The sequence below is a fragment of the Giraffa tippelskirchi genome, chromosome 8 (genome assembly GCF_054371585.1).
Source record: "Giraffa tippelskirchi isolate mGirTip1 chromosome 8, T2T-mGirTip1v1.2.pri, whole genome shotgun sequence".
In the NCBI taxonomy this organism is placed as follows: domain Eukaryota; kingdom Metazoa; phylum Chordata; class Mammalia; order Artiodactyla; family Giraffidae; genus Giraffa; species Giraffa tippelskirchi.
The window spans coordinates 104,023,206-104,043,047 of record NC_137282.1 but is presented as its reverse complement, the minus strand read 5'-3'; the positions used below and the strand labels follow the sequence as shown (position 1 = coordinate 104,043,047).

Sequence of the window (19,842 nt, the reverse complement as noted above, 5' to 3'; positions counted from 1 at the left end):
GTTTTTTTAATTAATTAATTAATTTTAGTTGGAGGCTAATTATTTATAATACTGTAGTGGGTTTTGCCATACATTGACATGACATACATGTCATGGTTTTTGCCATACCTATGACATAATATATAGAAAATTTTTTAAATAAATAAATAAAATCTGTTTTTAAGAACACTACACACTTGCTCATTTTTTGAAAAAAAAAAAAGAAACAAACTCAACATTAAAGAAACGAAAATCATCACATCTAGTCCCATCACTTCATGGTAAATAGATGGAGAAACAATGGAAACAGTGACAGAGTTTATTTTCTTGGAGTCCAAAATCACTGCAGATGGTGACTGCAGTCATGAAATTAAAAGGCGCTTGCTCCTTGGAAGAAAAGCTATGACAAACCTGAACAGCATATTAAAAAGCAGAGACATTGCTCTGCCAACAAAGGACCGTCTAGTCAGAGCTATGGTTTTTCCAGTAGTCATGTATGGATGTGAGAGTTGGACCATAAAGAAAGCTGAGCACCGAAAAATTGATGTTTTTGAACTGTGGTGTTGGAAAGACTCTTGCGAGTCCCTTGGACTGCAAGGAGATCAAGCCAGTCAATCCTAAAGGAAATCAGTCCTGAATATTCATTTAAGGGACTGATGCTGAAGCTGAAGCTCCAATACTTTGGACACCTGATGTGAAGAGCCAACTCATTAGAAAAGACCCTGATGCTGGGAAAGATCAGAGGCAGGAGGAGAAGGGGATGACAGAGGATGAGATGGTTGGATGGCACCACTAACTCAATGGACATTAGTTTGAGCAAACTCCGGGAGAAGGACATCGAAGCCTGGCATGCTGCAGTCCATGGGGTTGCAAAGAATCAGACATGACTGCGTGACTAAACAACAGCCACAAAATATGGTTAAATCAAGATGTATTTGTTGATATTTGTTCCAAAATAATATTACCTTCTGAACTTTCAATATCCAAAGTCAGTATCTGCCTGAATGTTTTAATCTTTAAGGGAGATACACACCCCTAGTCTCTGGAGAAGTTTAGTGGATGCCAAATAAGGAGCACACAGAATCTAGGGTGATAGAAGTTTTTATTCTAAGATTTTTGAAATTTCACGTCTCTTCTTTTTCAAATGTGATTACTATGTAACTAACACCTTAAAATCCAGACATGGGAAAGTATAGGAATACAACCTATGGTATGTATTACAAAGACAAGATATTTAATTATTTTGTGTTTTCCTTTCTTCTGCTAATTATTTTTGTAAATTTGTCTGAACAGAAACTGAAAAGCTATATAAAACAAAGTGATGCTCAAAATGCACAAGCTATTTTTTGACATTTCTAAAGACCTAAGTGTATTTTGATATAATTGTGAGCCTCAACCTAGTAAGTTACTTCCCCAGCACTCAGTACTTTTAAGTATTATGGTTGTCATGATCAGCCATTTAAGGCATTTGAATGGGCGTGGCACACTTGTTCTATTTGGACCTCAGCTTTTTCATTTAAGTTCAAATGCATGCTATTCAAATATCCTTTGAGATTTCAATGGTTGGTCATTTCATCCCATATATTACATGCTTGTATATTACATTGGAGTTTTTTTTTTTTAACACTTTAAGGATAATTGACATATTGGAATTAACCTAAGCAATTAAAATTGTTTTGTATTTCCCTTTCTTTTGAAGTTCTGAAATAAAAAGTTACTTCTTAACTTTTTTGTTGTTTGGAGGTAAGAGAATGGAATTTGAAAAAGAAAATTCAGACAGTTTTCTTTGCTGAAAAGAGCTAATATACATATTTAAAATATTCTTTATTAGTGTAATTTTTCTTGTTAGTTGCTTTTTAATTTCTTCCTTATTCCTTTGAATTCAGACTATGAAAAAGGAATTTTTTAAATTGAATTTTTATTTTTTATACCCCAATACAGAATGAAAGAGGAAATCTTAATAAACTATCCAGAATGGTTATCATATGTAATAAGATTCCCATTACATTGGTATTATAGAGATAAGGCTCACTGAAAGACTACTGAATTCAAAAAGACTTTAAATGAGTGTGGAAGAAAGAAGTTTTTTCAGATGACAATGTGACAATCATATTTGGTTTTTGTAATACATAAAGCATAAAATTTCTTCAGTGCAGATAAATAGAAAGAAGAAAATTAAAAAAACACTTAATAATACTCATAAGATCATGGTTAATATTTTTCATCTTTTTCAATGTCTACATTGGCACATGTATGCAACAAAGTGGTATTATATTATTGGGGCTTCCTTGGTGGCTCAGTGGTTAAAAAATACACCTGCCAATGCAGGAGATGTGGGTTCAGTCCGGGGATCAGGAAGATCCACTGGAGAAAGAGGCGGCAACCCACTCTACTATTCTTGCCTGAGAAATCCTATGGACAGAAGACTCTGGCAGGCTACAGTCCATGAGGTTGCAAAAGGGTCGGACACGACTTAGCAACTAAACAACAGTTATTTATGATGTCTTGTAGTCAGTTCTCTTGAACATTATGTTGTTCTGAACATTAAACACTGTCTACAACATTTAGTAGATATGTCATTGTTTATTTGAATTCATTTTCCACTGTAGAACAATCTTCTCTGGGCCCTAGCTTTTGATCCCTTTCTATTCCACAGCATTAACCATTTTTGCTTCTAAAATTTCTGGTGTAAACGGAATTATGTTTAACTCTCTGGGACACACTGTCAGATTACGCTCTAGAAAGAATGTATAAATGTGTATTCTCACTGATAGTATGTACATAAGACTGTTGTTTCCCTAACTGAACAACACTTGGTAATATTATTTTTAAAACAATCTTTAACTATTTAAAGGGGGAAAAAAAAACTTGATATCTAATTTCTGTTTTATTTTTTGTACTTCTAGAATTGCTGATGCAGCTAAACACTTAAAAATTATGTTCAGTGGTCATTTCTTTTTTGTTTTTCCTCTTCATGGCCTTGCCATTTTTCTATCAAAGTGCTTATCATTTTGTTATTGTTTTGTATGAAGTCTTAATGTATTAAGAATATTAACTCTTTTGGAAATATTTTTTTCTAGTTTGTTATGATCTAGTTTTACTTATAAAAGTTTTTTAATACTATATAGGAAAACTATCTAACTTTTATTTCTTTCATTGGTATAATGGTAAGAAGGCCTTACGCACTTTATGCTTATGCTTTCAGTCTTTTTTTTAATGTGAAAATGTGAACTCTAATCTATCTGAAATATATTTGCCTGCTTTGAGGAAAGGATCTATGTTTATTTTCAAATATTACTGTTTTCCCAATACCATTAATTTATAATTCTAAATGGTACTTTTTAATCAGAAATTATCTTTTCAAATAATGAAATATTTTAAATGGCCGTTAGTCATATTGGAGACTTTATAAGTAGAGAATGGAAAAAAAAGGCAATAAGATTTGTCCTTGTATTACGTAAAGAAAATGGCAGGGACTAGGAAGAATAGACAAAAGAGGCATTGGTAAAGAAATAATGGTAATCGTGTTTATTTGAGAGACTTTAAAAAGCCAAAGGAAGCCTTGCTGGGAAAAAGTAATGTGGTCAGAGGAGCAACTCTTTTATGAGAATGAGAATAATAGTCAAGGTGGTGAGGTGACTAGGGAGAGAGAAAAAAAACAAGAATTCTAGAGACATTGAATGAAAATGGTGAGATTCATGACATAGGCAGAAATCATTAGGAAAAGGAAAAGGGAGGAGTTGATATTAAAGAGCATGACTGACAGGAAGTTGGTGCCTCACCATAGGAAAAGGAAGTAATGCTTAGTTAGAATCCAAAGAGAAAGGCCAAGAGTTCAGTTTTGACTATGCTGTCTTTTAATAGCAAAAATATTTTTGTATATGACCTCTTGTGAAGAATATTTAAATACTGAATATAATTCCTGTATGTAACTTTGATTTTTAAATTTGTGAAAATCAGAGAGGTGAAAGCAATAGAATACAGTACATCGTGCTGTACTGTGCTTAGTCCTGTCCGACTCTTTACAACCCCATGTACTGTAGCCTGCCAGGCTACCCTGTCCATGGGGATTTTCCAGGCAAGAATACTGGCATGGGTTGCCATGCCTTCCTCCAGGGGACCTTACCAACCCAGTGATCAAACCCAGGTCTCTCCCATTGCAGGCGGATTCCTTACTGAGCCACCAGGGAAGCCCTATAAAGATAACTATAGTACAAGGCAAAGTATGTTAAGTATGATAAGAGTTATAAGCAAAAGGAGTCAGACTGGAGAGATATTTTTACCCAGAGGCAAGATTTTCTTTAATAGTATCTTTTTATTTTGAGTCATTGCACCTCACTCCCATGTACAGCTATACTCTGTTATAAGTTTAGGAAAAGATCATCAGATTTCTGTATAAAACTCCAAAATGTCAGACCTGGGAGGGATCCTAGATGTCAACTCCCATCATCTCATTCCCTTTGCCCAGTATTATTGTTTGTCCTCTTAATGTACAGATACTGTAGATTGGATTACACAGACTATATCAAACCACTCTTATTTCAGACACTCAAAAATGAATCCCACTAACTGTACAGCTTCTTCATCCTGGTGAGAATGAAGACAATTTTATTGCAGGTTCTTCAGCTCAGAAAGAAATAGCTCCAGTATTATGCAGATTATAATGATTCAGCAGTTGATAATCTCTGAGAATTTTCATGCTCATATTTTACCAACTGAATCTAGAGGATGAAAAAAGAGAAATAGGGAGAATGTCATCAGAGGGTTAAATACGTGGAAAGTGATGGAGGAAGCAGTCTGTCTTAAACTGGACAGGAGAGTGGTGAAATTGGGACTAGTAGATACAGTGGTAAAATTGCAAAACTACTTAAATATTTGGATGATGATTTAATCCTTTAGAGAGACATGGGAAGGGATGATTTGCTGAGCAATAAAGATGCAACAGGGAGGGACTGAGTGTGAAGCCTGAAATCAAAGTTAAAGTCAGAAGGGAAATTAGGAGGGTAGATAATGTTTTTACTTTCATACATTCTGAGTTAAATGCTATAGTGACACATCTAGGCTAAGAGATGGTTGGCAATAAAAGAGAGGATGAAGAATAAAAAGGCAGAGGTGGCCCTGGCCTTGTGAGCAAAAATAACAGCAACACCTCCTGAATCGTTGCTGTTACTCTGGGCACCTGTGTTTAATTTGAGGGCCTCCATCCCTCTTACATTATAAGACCTAATGAGATCATGGCTGGAGGTGGTATGACTGAACTTTTTGTGGCTGAGTTATACACATTACTGTTTTATCCCCTAATCTTGGTGATGAAATCATTGTTTCGAATTGAATCAGAGTGTCACTATGGCTGGCATGCAAGTTATTATTCTCAGTACACATTTTCCTCTTTACCAAAAATGGTGCTAACAACTTAGGATCCTATTCATCTGTGGAAAACAAAATGGAAAGAATGTGAAAATCACTTTAAATCTCCTCTGGAAAATGACTTAGAAAAAAGATGTTAATGTCAGATTTCTAAAATTCCAGATTAAATTGTTACTCTTTAAGTAAATTTTAGATTGAAAAATTATAAATTTTTGACAAAATATATTTTAAGTTTGGGAAACTGGTTAATTATGATATTTCTAAATGCTGGTTTCCCTCTGTCAGTAAACATAATAAAAATAATAATGAACAAAGGCCATTGTGGCTTATTTGGCTGAGTGTAGGCTCAAATTTAGGACACTAGTACTCTGACTTCACTAAGGTATTATCTGCCACATACAAAATTGGCACAAATGAATTAAGCTCATGGAAAGAGGTGACATTTGTTCTTAACTTTCATACTCTTCTCTCTGGTTAGTCTCCTACCCAAGAGCATGAGCATCTCCATTTAGGATGTATGCATGATTTATAAGCATGGATTGAAGAAAATGTCTTTTGACCTCATGTTTGTGCATGGCAACCCACTCCAGTACTCTTGCCTGGAAAATCCCATGGACAGAGGAGCCTGGTAGGCTACAGCCCATGGGGTTGCAAAGAGTCGGGCACGACTGAACGACTTCACTCCACTCACTTCACTCACTTCATACTTTATCACTGGAGGAGGAACTGGCAACCCACTCCAGTTTTCTTGCCTGGAGAATCCCATGGACTGAGGAGCCTCGCAGGCCATGGTCCGTGGGGTCGCAAGGAGTCGGACATGACTGAAGTGACTGAGCAATTCGTAGAAATGTTGAATTGTTAGAAGTGAAATTCAGTGGCTAACAGTGGATGCGGGATCTAGTTCTAGCTCCATCATTTCACTTATCATGATTTTGGAAAACTATTTTCCTAACACAATGTCTTACTTTCTTCTATAAAACAAAGCACAGTGTCTTGAGCATAGTAGGCATTCAGCATATATTCATGACATTAAATACAATATCAGTCAGGACTCTGGTGAAACTAGCGCAACTTCAACTTTGGCTAGCTTCTACACTTAAGAGAATTTATTGGTTTATATTAACAAAGCCAAGGGAAGTATGAGAGTGGACCTAGCTTCAGGAATGGCTGGAATCAAGCACTCAAATACCTTCAAGACTCTAGCTCCTCCTCTGCATTCTTTCAGATCAGTTAATTCCACTTGACAGGGAATATGGCCATCATCAGCTCTTATATCTTTATACACCCTTGTGACCAGAAAGAAAAGTATTGCTTTTGCTTACATTTAGATATAAAAATTCTAAAGCTGAATTCTTCTTGGTTTGGTTGGGATCATGATTGGTTCGTACCCTTGGACCAATTAATGTGCCCAAAGAAGTGAGTCCTGCAGAAATATGACACAGACACAAACATACACCTGAAATTGCATATATGAAAGTTCATTGATGACTTTAGGCATGGCATACCTACAAATATGAGATATATTCTTTTATTAAGACATTTCTGTTTCTTCCCACACTAGCTCTGTAGAAGCTGTTTTTAGGAGTAACGGAGGTCAAAGCAAGGGATCTCCATGTTTTCACAGACCTGGCTCAGGACTCTACTCCTACTGCACAGTTTTCAGCACTCCCGTGTCTTCTGAATGGATACCTGGGCCATCTCTGCCCCTAGGACAGTAAAGACTTCTGTCTTATGCAGAGCGTGATGTACATTTCTGGGAATCAGGAAACAAATCCCTTGCTCCTGCAGGGTGGTTTTATCACCAAACACTCAATTGAGGGAGAACCGGTCTCAATATAATAATAAAAATGGCTTCTGTTTCTTGTTTGTTGTGTGTCAGATGTTGTTAGAAGCTCCTGAGACCCTGTGACTAGCATATCTTCTCTTGGTCATGTTCAGGGTGATAGCTTGAATTTGGCCATAATGAAGTATCTATATCACAAAAACTGGCAAATGCAATAGATCAGGACTCTCTCCCTCCCATGAGGAGCCAATTTTTAACATTTACCAGCACGTGGCTTGGAGCTTCATATGTTACCTTGCTTAATCCTCATGAAAATCTCATGATTGGTATTGTTATCCTCATATAAAAATTAATTTAAAAAAAGGAGAAAAAGAAGTTTAAAAACACATAATGCATTGCATGTTTGAACCTGGATTTGCCTGCTGCAAAGCCCATGCACTATACTCTAGAAAGCAGCTAACAGTGGTTTATCTTTTCCTTATGTATATGGAAGCAGTTCTTCTGTTTGTTATTTGTCACGTCAACCAACACTGAAATGCTAGCTCTTCTGGGAAGAGGAGGTAGTCCACTGATATAGTGCCTTCACTCTGCTGAAATCTCTGGCTTCACTGAGGGAATGCTTTTCTGTGTTTCTTTCACTTCTTGCTGCAGGTGGTTCATTGGGGACTGGTTGGAATGTAGCAAGACTTGTGATGGTGGGATGCGCACAAGGGCAGTACTCTGCATCAGGAAGATTGGACCTTCTGAGGAGGAGACACTGGACTACAGTGGTTGTTTAACACACCGGCCTATTGAAAAAGAGCCCTGCAACAACCAGTCGTGTCCACCTCAGTGGGTGGCTTTGGACTGGTCAGAAGTAAGGAAATCTGAGGCTGTATGTTTTGAGATGTCTTAACTATCAATACCAAAGCATTTAATATTAAGGACACCTGAGCATGTGAGCATCTTAGAACTTAACAAGTAAGGACTGCATAACATTGAATTTGGCCATGTTATATTTTTTTGCTGCTTGCCAGGAACTAAAGGTTTTGGGGGTCAGGAAACTCAATGAGAGACTAGTAATCAATTTGATTAAAAACAAGCCTGAAGTGAATTTGAGAGACTATTATAGTGAGTATATATACATATATATACCTTATGTATATTTTTCTCTTTTGTTTTTCTTTTTCTTTGCAATTATTGAACAGCATTTATAGGCTCAAAATGAGTGATATGCTTATCTTTATTTCAAAGTAATGTTCAAGCCTAACTATATAACTCTTATATATGAATTTGTTAATTTATTATCACATGTTATATATCTATATATATTTTAATTGCTTCTGTGGAAGAAATATGGAGTTGAGGGTTATAACATATCAAAAAGTCAAATTCAGATTTTATCATTACCTCCACTTACATGATCAGTGAGGAAGATCTGACTAAGATAATGTTTTTCTGGCATACATGTAAAAAGTCAAATATAATCCCAAAGCCTCAGAGAAATGGTCTTATGAAAAATGAGGTAAGAGGTAGAGTTAATTGACTCTTCGTTCTGCATGAGACATACACGTATACATATTGTACCATTCTCCACTTTTCCTAAAGAGGAACTGAATCTTTCTCAAGTGTTGTTTAGTGTTAGAAAGGATGAGTATCTGGCTATATAACTAAAGGTCATTTTTCTAAGTTAGCAAAACAGGATGCATTTCCTGCTGGAAACATTGTGGTACTTGCTTTAGGTATTTCCTGTAGACCTCATAAATTTGTCAAAAAATAAACAAAAATAATTAAACATTGTTCTTTAGGAACCTATGGATGTAACTTTTCTCCCTGTGAATCTTACTACTTGAGTGGCCTTATTTTGCTAGAGGGCTGGGGTTGAAAGAAAGAGTGTGTTTAAGATGGTACGTGGAAATGGAGATTCTGACCAGTTGTGGTTATCTGTGGAATCTTTGGGAGAAGTTGGGAATGTTCTCCCAAGTTTCCTGGCCATAGTCCAGCTTCAGTAATTATATTCTGCCTACCTAACTTTTATTTGTGTTTCAGTCAAATGTAGAGATATTCCCGGTATTATTCACTCAATGGTTATGGAAAAGGTATGAACTCTTCTGTTACCAACAGTGGGCGGATTAACTCCTAAATTCATTTGGAAGATAAAATCCATTGATAAAGAAGAGACATTTTACAGAATTGTACATGTTAGTAGTAGTTTTACTTGCAAGTCTGTGCCCAAAACTTTTGTAGAAATTCATAAATAGTTGTTGATAATGATGGCAACATTGTTACTGGAAAATCATAATGGGAGACCTGATGATTGGCTGCAGTGTTTGAAGGGTTTTAGGCCAACTCAATAAGTATAATTGGGTGCTTTCTAACCTTATTTGGATAGAGACTAAGGAGAATTCAAAAGAATCTCAGAAACTTGGGAAAATAAGGAATATCTATGAAACAACTAGAGAATAACATAAGACAGTGTTTAACACAATGATGGATTGTATAAGTGATACAGAAATTCAGAGCTAAGAAGGTCAGAATAGCCTGGAGTAGAATCAGAAGGCTTTTTAGTTGATAAGAGTTGAACTGAATATTGCAGGAGTGTAAAATTTGAAGTAGGGAAGAGAACTGAGGAACTGGAGAAGTATTCCTGATAAGAGAAACAACTGAGCAAAACACAAAGAATATATGGTGAAAGTAGGATGGGAGGAAAGGATTTGTTTTGAGAATAAATAGAAGATAAGATTGGAAAAGTAGTGATAGGTTAAAGAAGGCTTGAATACAGAACTTTATACCACATCATTCTTCTGCAAAAAGTAGAGAAAAACAGACAAGTTCAAAAACAAAAACTAGAAAAAAACTTCTGACAATCACTAAAACAGCAAAACCTTCTCATGTGCAGACTCACTTCACATTGGTCTCTGGACCTATATTTTTCTGTGTCATTATATTTTTATTTTAACATAAAACACCAAATATTATCACCTTAAAAAATAGATTGTGTAAACTACTGTATATTTCCATTTCGAATATCATTTTAAGATTTTCTTCCTAATTCAACCTCATGTAGGTTGTAATTAACCTACTCTTAGCATTTCAATTCTCATCTCTCCAGTCTTATAAGTGACTTGCTCAAATGGTTCTATGAGGCTGTTAGGCACTTCTGGAAGCTGCCTGAAGAAATATATGTAAGTGAAGGGGACTTCTAATCACATTTCTGCTATTTCTTTAAGATAGATGAGTCAAAGCTTAGGGGAGAGAAGTAGAGCCGAGGGCATGGAGTACACATGTTGGGACTATCACCGCCCCCCTCCTCCCAGAAAATTAGTGGGCTATTGTCTCTGTACAGACAATGCAGGAAAACTATTCTGGGGTAAGCATGAGTCAGGGAATCCTGCCATTACCATCTCAAAGATTCTAATTGAACATCATCGATGCCATCAGGTTGATCCTTTGTTCTGAAGGAGAGGTGATTTTTGCCCCATTCAGTCTCTCCTGTGTATTTTCCAAAGGAGAGGGTACTCTCACTCTTCCACTTCCCTTTACCACAAAATCTACCTCTTCTCTAGATGAATTAAAAATAAGTAAAAGTAAATAACATGAAGTGAAAAAATGTTTGAGTACCTATGGAGAACAAAGTGAGAACAAGGAGCCTGATCTTCCCAGAGGAATGTAACATCTCCCACTAATGAAAAGAGGGGATCCCAGCAGAAGAGCAGGCAGTGTTCAGGCTCTTTCACTTTACTTTTGCAAAGATATTTCACACAATATCTTTCTGACACGCCCATGAAAACTTTCCTCCTCTTTCTGCCCCCTTCCCACTTCCAACTATCAGCTGTCTGAGCTCTGCTAATCACAAGGGTGAGGTTCAACTGGTGAAAACATGTTGCAGTAAGAGGAATGTACCCTCTGACCTTTTTCTTTTCTTTGCCGGCTGCTCTCACATAAAATTTCCATTGTTGCAAAGCCAGGAACCATTTTCCCCATCAGTGAATCCCACCCCATGCTTATGGCAAAAAAAAAAAAAAAAAATTCAGCCAAATTACCTTCGTGGAAAATGACTTTTCTGCAGTCTTTTGTGGAACTAATGAAGCCATGGCTTTCCCATTTCCTACAATCTAGCCTCACTCCTGGGATCACCCATGCTATGTTGGACTTAAATGGCTTTCTGTTTTTGCCCTCTCTTGGCATGTGACTCTGAATGCATTGCTGTGTACTGTGGATGGACTCCAGCAATCCTTAGCCATTCTTTTGATGTATAAGAATGGTTTCTTTGACTCCCACAGGGTACCTATTGAAAAAGGTCTGTTTCTTGTGCTTATTCTTCGACAAGTGGATGACTGGCATCATCCTCAATTGACTTCATGGGATTTACATTTAGGTAGCATTAGTTAAGAAGGATGGGGGTGGGGGAAAATCTACCTCCAAGTCATTCTTTGTTTTAGTAGATACTTGTGCTATCACTGTGTTTACACCTAGGTTCTACTCTGGTGCCATAACTAAGTAAATTAAACCCACTTATCCAGAGAGAATTCAGTCTAACCCCAAAATGTTAATATTTCTATCCTTTATAAGTGAGAGCCAAATTATTTTCCCTGGTGAGGTTTCAAAATTTTTTTCTGCGAGATGTGTTTTTGCTTCTTAATCGTAAAGTGTTAAACTGAAGTATAAATGTATCTCTCGTAAAAATCACCATCTATATCCAACTGAGATGAGAACAAAAAACAAATGGTCTGATCAGATTTTAAATAATTGTAAGATTCTGATTATATGAATAAAAGAAGAAAGATTTTTATCTGCATTAAGGAGAAATAGTGAGAAATAATTTTACTAAAGAATCATTCTCCACTGAATTACCTTCTGCCCAGCTATTATAAGAATGAATTGAATGGATTTTGATATTTATAACTAGACTTTAGTCTAAAAAATGACTTTATTACTGAACTAAGTATTCAGTTTCTATTTATTTCTAATGAATTTTACTGCATACTGAAAAAATGTGCAAAAATATGCCCTTTACATGAGTATAGACTAATATTGCCTCTAAAAAATGCCCTGAATCATTCATGATTAATTTACTGCCTACTAATCATATGCATAATCATGGTTACTCTCGATTTTCTAGGATTTTTTATTTTTTTGGGTAACTAAATAAAATTGAGGCTGTCAGATAGATAAACATCTTTATTCATCAGGCTAGAGAGGCAAAGATGAAGTGTAGTTTAAATAAAGCAGAGGGACAAAGTAAAAATAAAAAGCTGAGGGATGTCTCTGCTTGAGCATCGCTGACATAAGGTCAGAAGAATTTGCAGGATGAAGCCCTACTTAAATCGAAGCTAGTCTAAGTGACACCCCTGTGCCTTTATTATTTTTTACAAGCAATTTTTAAACACTTAATTTTACAATCACCCTCTAGGAGAGTTGAGACTTTGACGATAGACATGTGATATTCATGGCTAGATCTTCAGGGCTTGGGGTCGTTGTGTTCATTGAATCTTAATGTAGTTCTCGGTCATTCACTATTTTGAGAATCCAATTGTTTATCTCTTTATATCCAGTGCTATAGGATAGAATATCTGTGGCTTATTTAGTGGAGCTTGGGCTATAATTTTCTAAAATTATTTCTTGCCTCAATAGAAGATGTTGTATGTTAAGCTTTGCATATAACTTCACATTGTCCCACAGAGGATTTGTACATTTATCTTTCAGATCATTATCTTTTTCAGAACTGCCATGTGAATTTATCTGCACTACTCAATACTTCAGCTTCCCACTAGTAAAATGAGTGTGAAAACAGCACTTTGTGAGGTTTCTCTGAAGATTAGGTAGATTATGATATGCAGAGGGCTTAGAACACTTAATAAATTTCAGTGTTGCTTTCTCTTTTTATTCTTCTCCCTGTTGTCATCGATCTCATTTGTTTTGTTTTGTCTTTAGTTCCCTGGGGATTTCTCAGACACAAATGAATGAATGGTCTGTCTTTGCATTGTCTGCTTCCCCTAATTGTAAACAGGACTTTGGCACAGGCTCTTAGGAAAGACTGCTAGATATCACTACAGTGTTCAAATAGAGCAGAAGCTTCTTGCTACTGTAAAAAGATATTAGAATGAACAAGAGACTTATGTCCCAGGCTTTAATTAACTTTATTTTGTAATTGAAATATTGTTGATTAACAGTGGAGCAGTGTTGTACAGATCTCTGCTATACAGCAAAGTGACTCAGTTATACCCATATAGACATTCTTTTATCTGAGGCCTTAATATACATACATATGCTTTTAAAATATGAAGCGAGAAAGAGAAAGGCTTGAGTGCATTTTTCAGTAAGTTTTCCCAATATAGAAAATTAATCATAGCCCCAAAATATTGACTGAACACTAAACTGAATACTGAATACTAAATACTAATCAGAATTCCCTGTACATACTATATGTCTCTGCTCATATCCCTAAAGTCTGAAGTACCCCTCTATCCTCTTGTACTTCACCTCATTTATTTTTATATTAATTAATACTTACATATTCATGAGACTTTGTTTCTATGAATGCTAAGAGCTAAACTATGGATCAGAACAGAAGCCTTAGAATTTAGTTCCAGCTCTACCATTTGCTATCTGCTTAACCTCAATTAAGTTGTTTAAGCTTCCTGTAAAAGACTCAAAAATATATATGAGAATAATGTATTGAACATATTTTGTGAACTGTGAAACTCTAGTGGAATATAAAGCAGTAGGATTATCATTATCAATAATAATATTAAACATTAAGAGAGTGACCGAAATTCTCTAAGGCTGTGTCTTCTAACACTGATAAATGGTAGAAGAGACTTGTGTGAAGTCAAGAGGACCAAACACAAGTGGGGCAAGCTCAAGAGACTCAAATCAGGGTTCTGTTCATTCTACAGAATGCATGATTGCAAGATAGTGTTGCTTGTCTTAGTTTCTTGAAATATAAAGTAACATGGTTGTGGTGAGGATTAAATGAGATAATATATGCAAAGTTCATGGTGTAGTGTCTGACATCCAGGAAACACTCAATAGGTGTTGTAACATTAGGTCTGCCATTTAATCGCTGCATGCATTGTACCAATCACTTACCCTAAGGTTGTTTCTTCCTTTTAAACATAATTGTCATCTCATAGGATTTTTGTGAGAACTTTGTGAATTACAGCACTTAGCACAGCACTTGATGCCTATCCCTTCTCCAGTGGATCTTCCCAACCCAGGAATTGAACCAGGGTCTCCTGCATTGCAGTCAAATTCTTTACCAGCTGAGCTACTAGGGAAGCCATTGATATCTATAGTATTTATTAAATGGGGCTGCTACCATAATTACTGTTATTAATAGCAGCGATAATAATAGGAGTAAGTTTCCCCAGGTGGCTCAGTGGTAAAGAAACCGTCTGCCAATGCAGGAGATGAAGGAGACTCAGGTTTGACCCCTGGGTCAGGAAGATTCCCTTGGAGTAGAAAATGGTAACCCACTCCAGTATTCTTGCCTGAAAACTTCCATGGACAGTAGAGCCTGGCAAGCTACAGTCCATGAGGTTACAAAGAGTCAGACACAACTGAACACACACACACACAGAGTCATAGTAGTAGCAGCAGCAGCATTAGCTTTATGCCTATTGAAGTGAATCTGGAAAGGTAAGCAGAGCCTTCCTATCAGTGTAGAGTAAGCATATTTAGAGAGCTTGAGTTTTTATCTTGAAGACCACTGTAGGATTTTTTAAAAAAATCAAAATAGAACATAATCAGATATGTGCTTTAGAGAGTGGATTGAAGACAAGAGCAAGAAACAGGGGACCTGTTAGAAAGTCATTGCAATATTACATGCAAGAAATGATGTTTGTTGGTAGTAGGCTTAGTGGCAGTGGAGACAGACAGAAATCAACAGATGTGAGAGAGGTTTAGGACTTCGGTTAATAGAACCTAGTGATTGATTATATGGGTAGAATGAAGCTGCAGCTAGAAAGAAGGATGTTGACTTGGCTGTAAAACATAATAACAGGGATCAGGAATTTCTCTCTTGACCTCTAAATCCCTAACTAAAGCCTTTTCTGGAACCATATTGGAAAAAACTGGATGTTATTCTCCTTCAACTGTATCTTAATTAAATGTTTTTTAAGTTGGAAGAAATGCACTCTGTTACTACATTCATTGTGATGAAAAGTGTTCGTGGGTACTTGATTTACACAAGAAAAATTTGTATTATTTTTCTTTCTCTCTATGACATGTCACCAGTTCAAGATTGCCCCTAACAAAGCCACTCAGGGGAGTGTACATTGTTCCTTAAGACATTCCCACCCCACAGCTAGTAGGTCTTGATTTACCTAAAAATAAATAAAAACCATCATCTTTCCAAATATATTTATATTATAGGTCTTGATTTACCTAAAAATAAATAAAAACCATATTTCCAAATATATTTATATTTTGAAGATATTTCCAAATATCTTTATTGAGTGCATTCTCAAAGTCCTCTGTTGGATCCTGAGGATGGGGTGAGGTTGTGTGTGAAGACAAAGCAGAAATGAAATGATTTTAAGCTTATAGTCTAATAGGAATGAGAGGACATATGAATTCATAATCATGAAATAGGCAGATGATGACTAGGGGCGCAAGAATTGATATATTCTTACATTCTCTTTAATGTTACTTAATCTTATGTTCACATGTCTATCTCCTGCATTAAAACCATGAGCTCCTTGAGATACAGACTGACTTATTCATTCTTAGGTCTCCCCTCCCCCTACAGTCTACACTACACTACAGTCTAGTGTAGTTCCTGTAGGAAATTTAGTAGTAGTTTTTGAATGAAAGATTTAGAAACAGGGCTTCAAAATATTGTGCGTAAGGGTCTCACTTCACTGAGAAGTACAGATTTTAAGGAAAGGCTCAGATGTTCAGGGGAGAAAGCTGGAGGACTTCAGTCAGCTACCACGTTGAGTAGGTAACTCCTGAACGGTAACTCTAGAGCACTCCAATTAACTTCAAAAAGAGGTAAATAATAGACTTTGTGACAGGAAGAAGGATCTTTTCCTCAGTGTGATGAGCTTACTGGTCCAACTAAAGAATCATCAAATTCATTATGTTTAGCTGATGGACAAGGAAGAATCCAGAGATTCTCTGTGCAATAAATCTTTACCTGTGATCATGTATTCTTACCTACCACATACTAAGAGTACATTTGGCCTGCTATATCTCCGGGTTCCACATCCACAGATTCAACCAACCGAAGATCAAAAATATTTGGGAAAAAAATTCCAGAAAGTTCCAAAAAGTAAAACGTGAATTTGCCGCACTGGCACCTATTTGCATAGTGTTTATGTTGTATTAGGTATCATAAGTAATCTAAAGATGATTTAAAGTTCACTGGAGGATGTGTGTAGGTTATATGCAAATACTGTGTCATTTTATACAAGGGACTTGATCATCAGCAGGTTTTTTGGTGTCCTCCAGGGTCCTGAAATTGTCCCCTGCTGATACTGAGGGCCAACAGTACACATTGAAATCAAACCTTAGCTTGCTTCACAAAGGTAATTTCTCATGGCCTACTAGTACCCATAAGAATTTTTTTCAGAAGACTACACCTCAGTTCAGTTCAGTTGCTCAGTTGTGTCCAACTCTTTGCGACCCCATGGACCACAGCATGCCAGGTCTCCGTGTCCATCACCAACCCAAACTCATGTCCATTGAGTCGATGATGCCATCCAACCATCTCATCCTCTGTCGTCCCCTTCTCCTCCCACCTTCAGTCTTTCCAAGCATCAGGGTCTTTTCCAGTAAGTCAGTTCTTCGCATCAGGTGGCCAAAGTATTGGAGTTTCAGCTTCAATATCATTCCTTCCAATGAACACTCAGGACTGATCTCCTTTAGGATGGACTGGTTGGATCTCCTTGCAGTCCAAGGGACTCTCAAAAGAAACCAAGGATTCCACATTCCAAAAATCAGCAGCATCTTAGCACAACTGAATATGGCCAAGGATAGGGAGGAGTCAAAAGGAATAAACCTACACACAATAAAAGACGATAAGCTGCCAAGAAAAGCAAACTCTGAATTTAGCTCTTAAAGACCTTAGGGCAAAAGATAGAAGTTCTTCTATTTAAAACCTTAAGGAATTTTCATATCTGTTAAGACTTTGCTTAAGATTTAGTACATGTGTATGTTGTTTACTCAAATACACATTTAGTTGGAGAAAGATTTTCCTCAAATGTTTCTCTATCTTTAGACTATCATTATTCATTAGTATTTGTTTTATTTACAGTGCACTCCCAAGTGTGGTCCAGGATTCAAGCATCGGATTGTTCTGTGCAAGAGCAGTGACCTTTCTAAAACATTCCCAGCAACCCAGTGTTCCGAGGAGAGCAAACCCCCTGTCCGCATCCGCTGCAGTTTGGGCCGCTGCCCTCCTCCTCGCTGGGTGACAGGAGACTGGGGCCAGGTAAGGCAGTTGGACTATGGGCCCTGGCTGAAGCAGCGCCTTGAGACAGTTGAGGTTCCTGATTGGGTCATTATAGGGGCTCACAACGTGAGTGACAACACACAGACCTAGGTATGAGATGTGAATGTGAAACTGCACAGGCAGCAGCAGTCACATGTAGACACACTGACCCATGTTTCTCCCACCCCTACACACTTCTCACGTTCACCTACTTCTTGGATTCTAACATTTTAACTTAAAGAGAAATTATCCAGATGACCAGAGATTTGAACAAGCTAACAGAACTTTGGCTTCTACTGCCAACTGTCTCAACTATTTCAAGAACAAATCAGTTAACACCATTTTCTTAATTTTCACACTAAGAAAATGAATCCTCTTAACCTCACAGAAAACATGTAAGGATCTTAATTAGGTTTTATCTTTTTTTTTTTTTAATGGCTGCTCTGGGTCTTCATTGCTGTGAGCAGCCTTCCTTTAGTTGGGGTGAGCAGGCACTACTCTTCGTTTTGGCTCAAGGGCTTCTCACTGCTGTGGCTTCTCTCATTGCAGAGCATAGGCTCCAGGCACGAAGGCTTCGGTAGTTGTAGCACTCGGGCTCAGTAGTTGTGGCACACAAGCTTAGTTGCTCCACAGCATGTGAGATCTTCCTGGACCAGGAATTGAACCCATGTCCTCTGTACTGGCAGGCAGAGTCCTATCCACTGTACTACCAGGGAAGTCCCTGTATTTTTATATTGATTGGATTCATTTATATTTTATCTTCCAATTCCTATTTTTTTCTTTCTCAGTTTTAAATTATGTTATCTTGCAAAGGTCCTCTTAAATCCTTTGAAAGCAAATTGATATATTTAGATAGAAGGCAAATTAAGTATTATTCTTTTGAAAGTCGAAAAGAATAAATAAATAAAACTGGGGGAAAAAAAAGTCGAAAAGGAAACCTATTTAGGTTATATTAAAAAATAATTCTCCAGAAAGTAAATTTCTAGTGAATCAATGGCCTTTTCCTGTGGTTTTACAATTAACCTTGTAGCTAGTTATTTTCTAATACCTGAGAGCCCAAGTAAATCATAGTGGCATATAACTACACCAGCATGATTTTGTCTGTGCTCTGGGCCCACCATTACTTAGTAGGAATGGCATTTCATAGAATTACCAAAACTGTGGCCAAAATGCATTATTGGTAGAGTGTAGCTGTGTCTACAGTCCTCTTTGGGGAGTGGGCAAAGATTTTCAGTCTCCATTAAGGCAAATAAATATTCTTGGTTTGTGCTCAGCCCTGTGGGGAAATAAAAAAGTATGACCATAAAATAATTAACATTTGCATTTGTCTAACAAATATTTAATAATTTTCTTTTGTATAATGATATTTAGTTTAATTTACAAAGTGCTCAACTGGAATATACATCATAAGCTTAAGTAAGAATCGGATGTAAAGTGTTTATCTGTAGAAGTGTGATAGTTTCACAATTTTTAATTGATATTTTGCTATTAAAGAATCAGTGCAGACATACTCTTATGATTTTTATTTAAATCAGGTAGGAATTTCCTTTCTTATATATTCTTTGTTGCAATGTACTGTTATGTAAAGGTCATGTAGAAGTTTTTGCATGTTAATAATTTCACCAAATTTCCCTGTTTGAGATTATTCTTTTAAATGTTGTCAAGTCCTTTTCTTCTCCTCTATACTTTCAATTCAATTTCCTAAAATTGAAATTAACCAGTGAAAATACCTTTCAAAGATGCTTTATTACATCTTTATGGTGCATTTATTCATCATTCTGTATTTAGAAAGTTAAAAATAAAAGTATCTGTGAATATCCTGGCAAGTCCTATAAGTGCCTTGAGAGTTTTTGCAAATTAATTCAACAGGGCCTCGGTCTATTTACCTTGTAAATATCACCATCACCTATCTTTGCACAAGTAGCTCCTCATCTCCTTGATCCCAAATCTCACAGGCTTTCCAGTATTCTGAGTGGCAGGCCCCGAAAATAGACCACAGCTTCACTCTTCAGCCAGGATAGCTGATCAGGCCCAACTGAAACCTAAGCCCTCAGAGAGCACTTCAGTTCTAAAGTAATTGAATCCCAAGTAGATGAAAAAGGAAAGGGAGATATGCTAACTGGGTAGCTACAGACCTCTTCTCAGATTTGTCTCAGATTTGTATACCTTACAAAACTCAAGGTATTTATTTAATGTCTTTTTTTTTTTCAAACTGGTCTCATCACCAGGGCCCACAGTGGTCACTGCTGTTAGACTGAACTAATATTTTAATCAGATTCAGAGCACTCCAGTAGAC

The 19,842-nt window shown here is 36.7% G+C and overlaps 1 protein-coding gene across 6 annotated transcripts in view; it reads left to right on the top strand.

Annotated features, from left to right (window-relative positions):
* ADAMTS6 (ADAM metallopeptidase with thrombospondin type 1 motif 6) overlaps nucleotides 1–19,842 on the top strand; it is a 278,314-nt gene that overhangs the window by 240,943 nt on the left and 17,529 nt on the right. For 4 of the 6 annotated variants that reach the window (XR_014061716.1, XM_081518235.1, XM_081518236.1 and 1 more), the window contains 2 exons: nucleotides 7,781–7,985; nucleotides 17,370–17,546. Coding sequence is in view for 3 of the 6 variants with exons in the window: in XM_081518235.1 (XP_081374361.1) it covers nucleotides 7,781–7,985; nucleotides 17,370–17,546 (382 nt within the window). In the remaining 3 variants the exon portion in view is untranslated. Of the gene's footprint in view, nucleotides 1–7,780; nucleotides 8,090–17,369; nucleotides 17,547–19,842 lie in introns of all 6 variants that reach the window. The other 2 variants (XR_014061715.1, XR_014061717.1) reach the window with 1 other exon arrangement.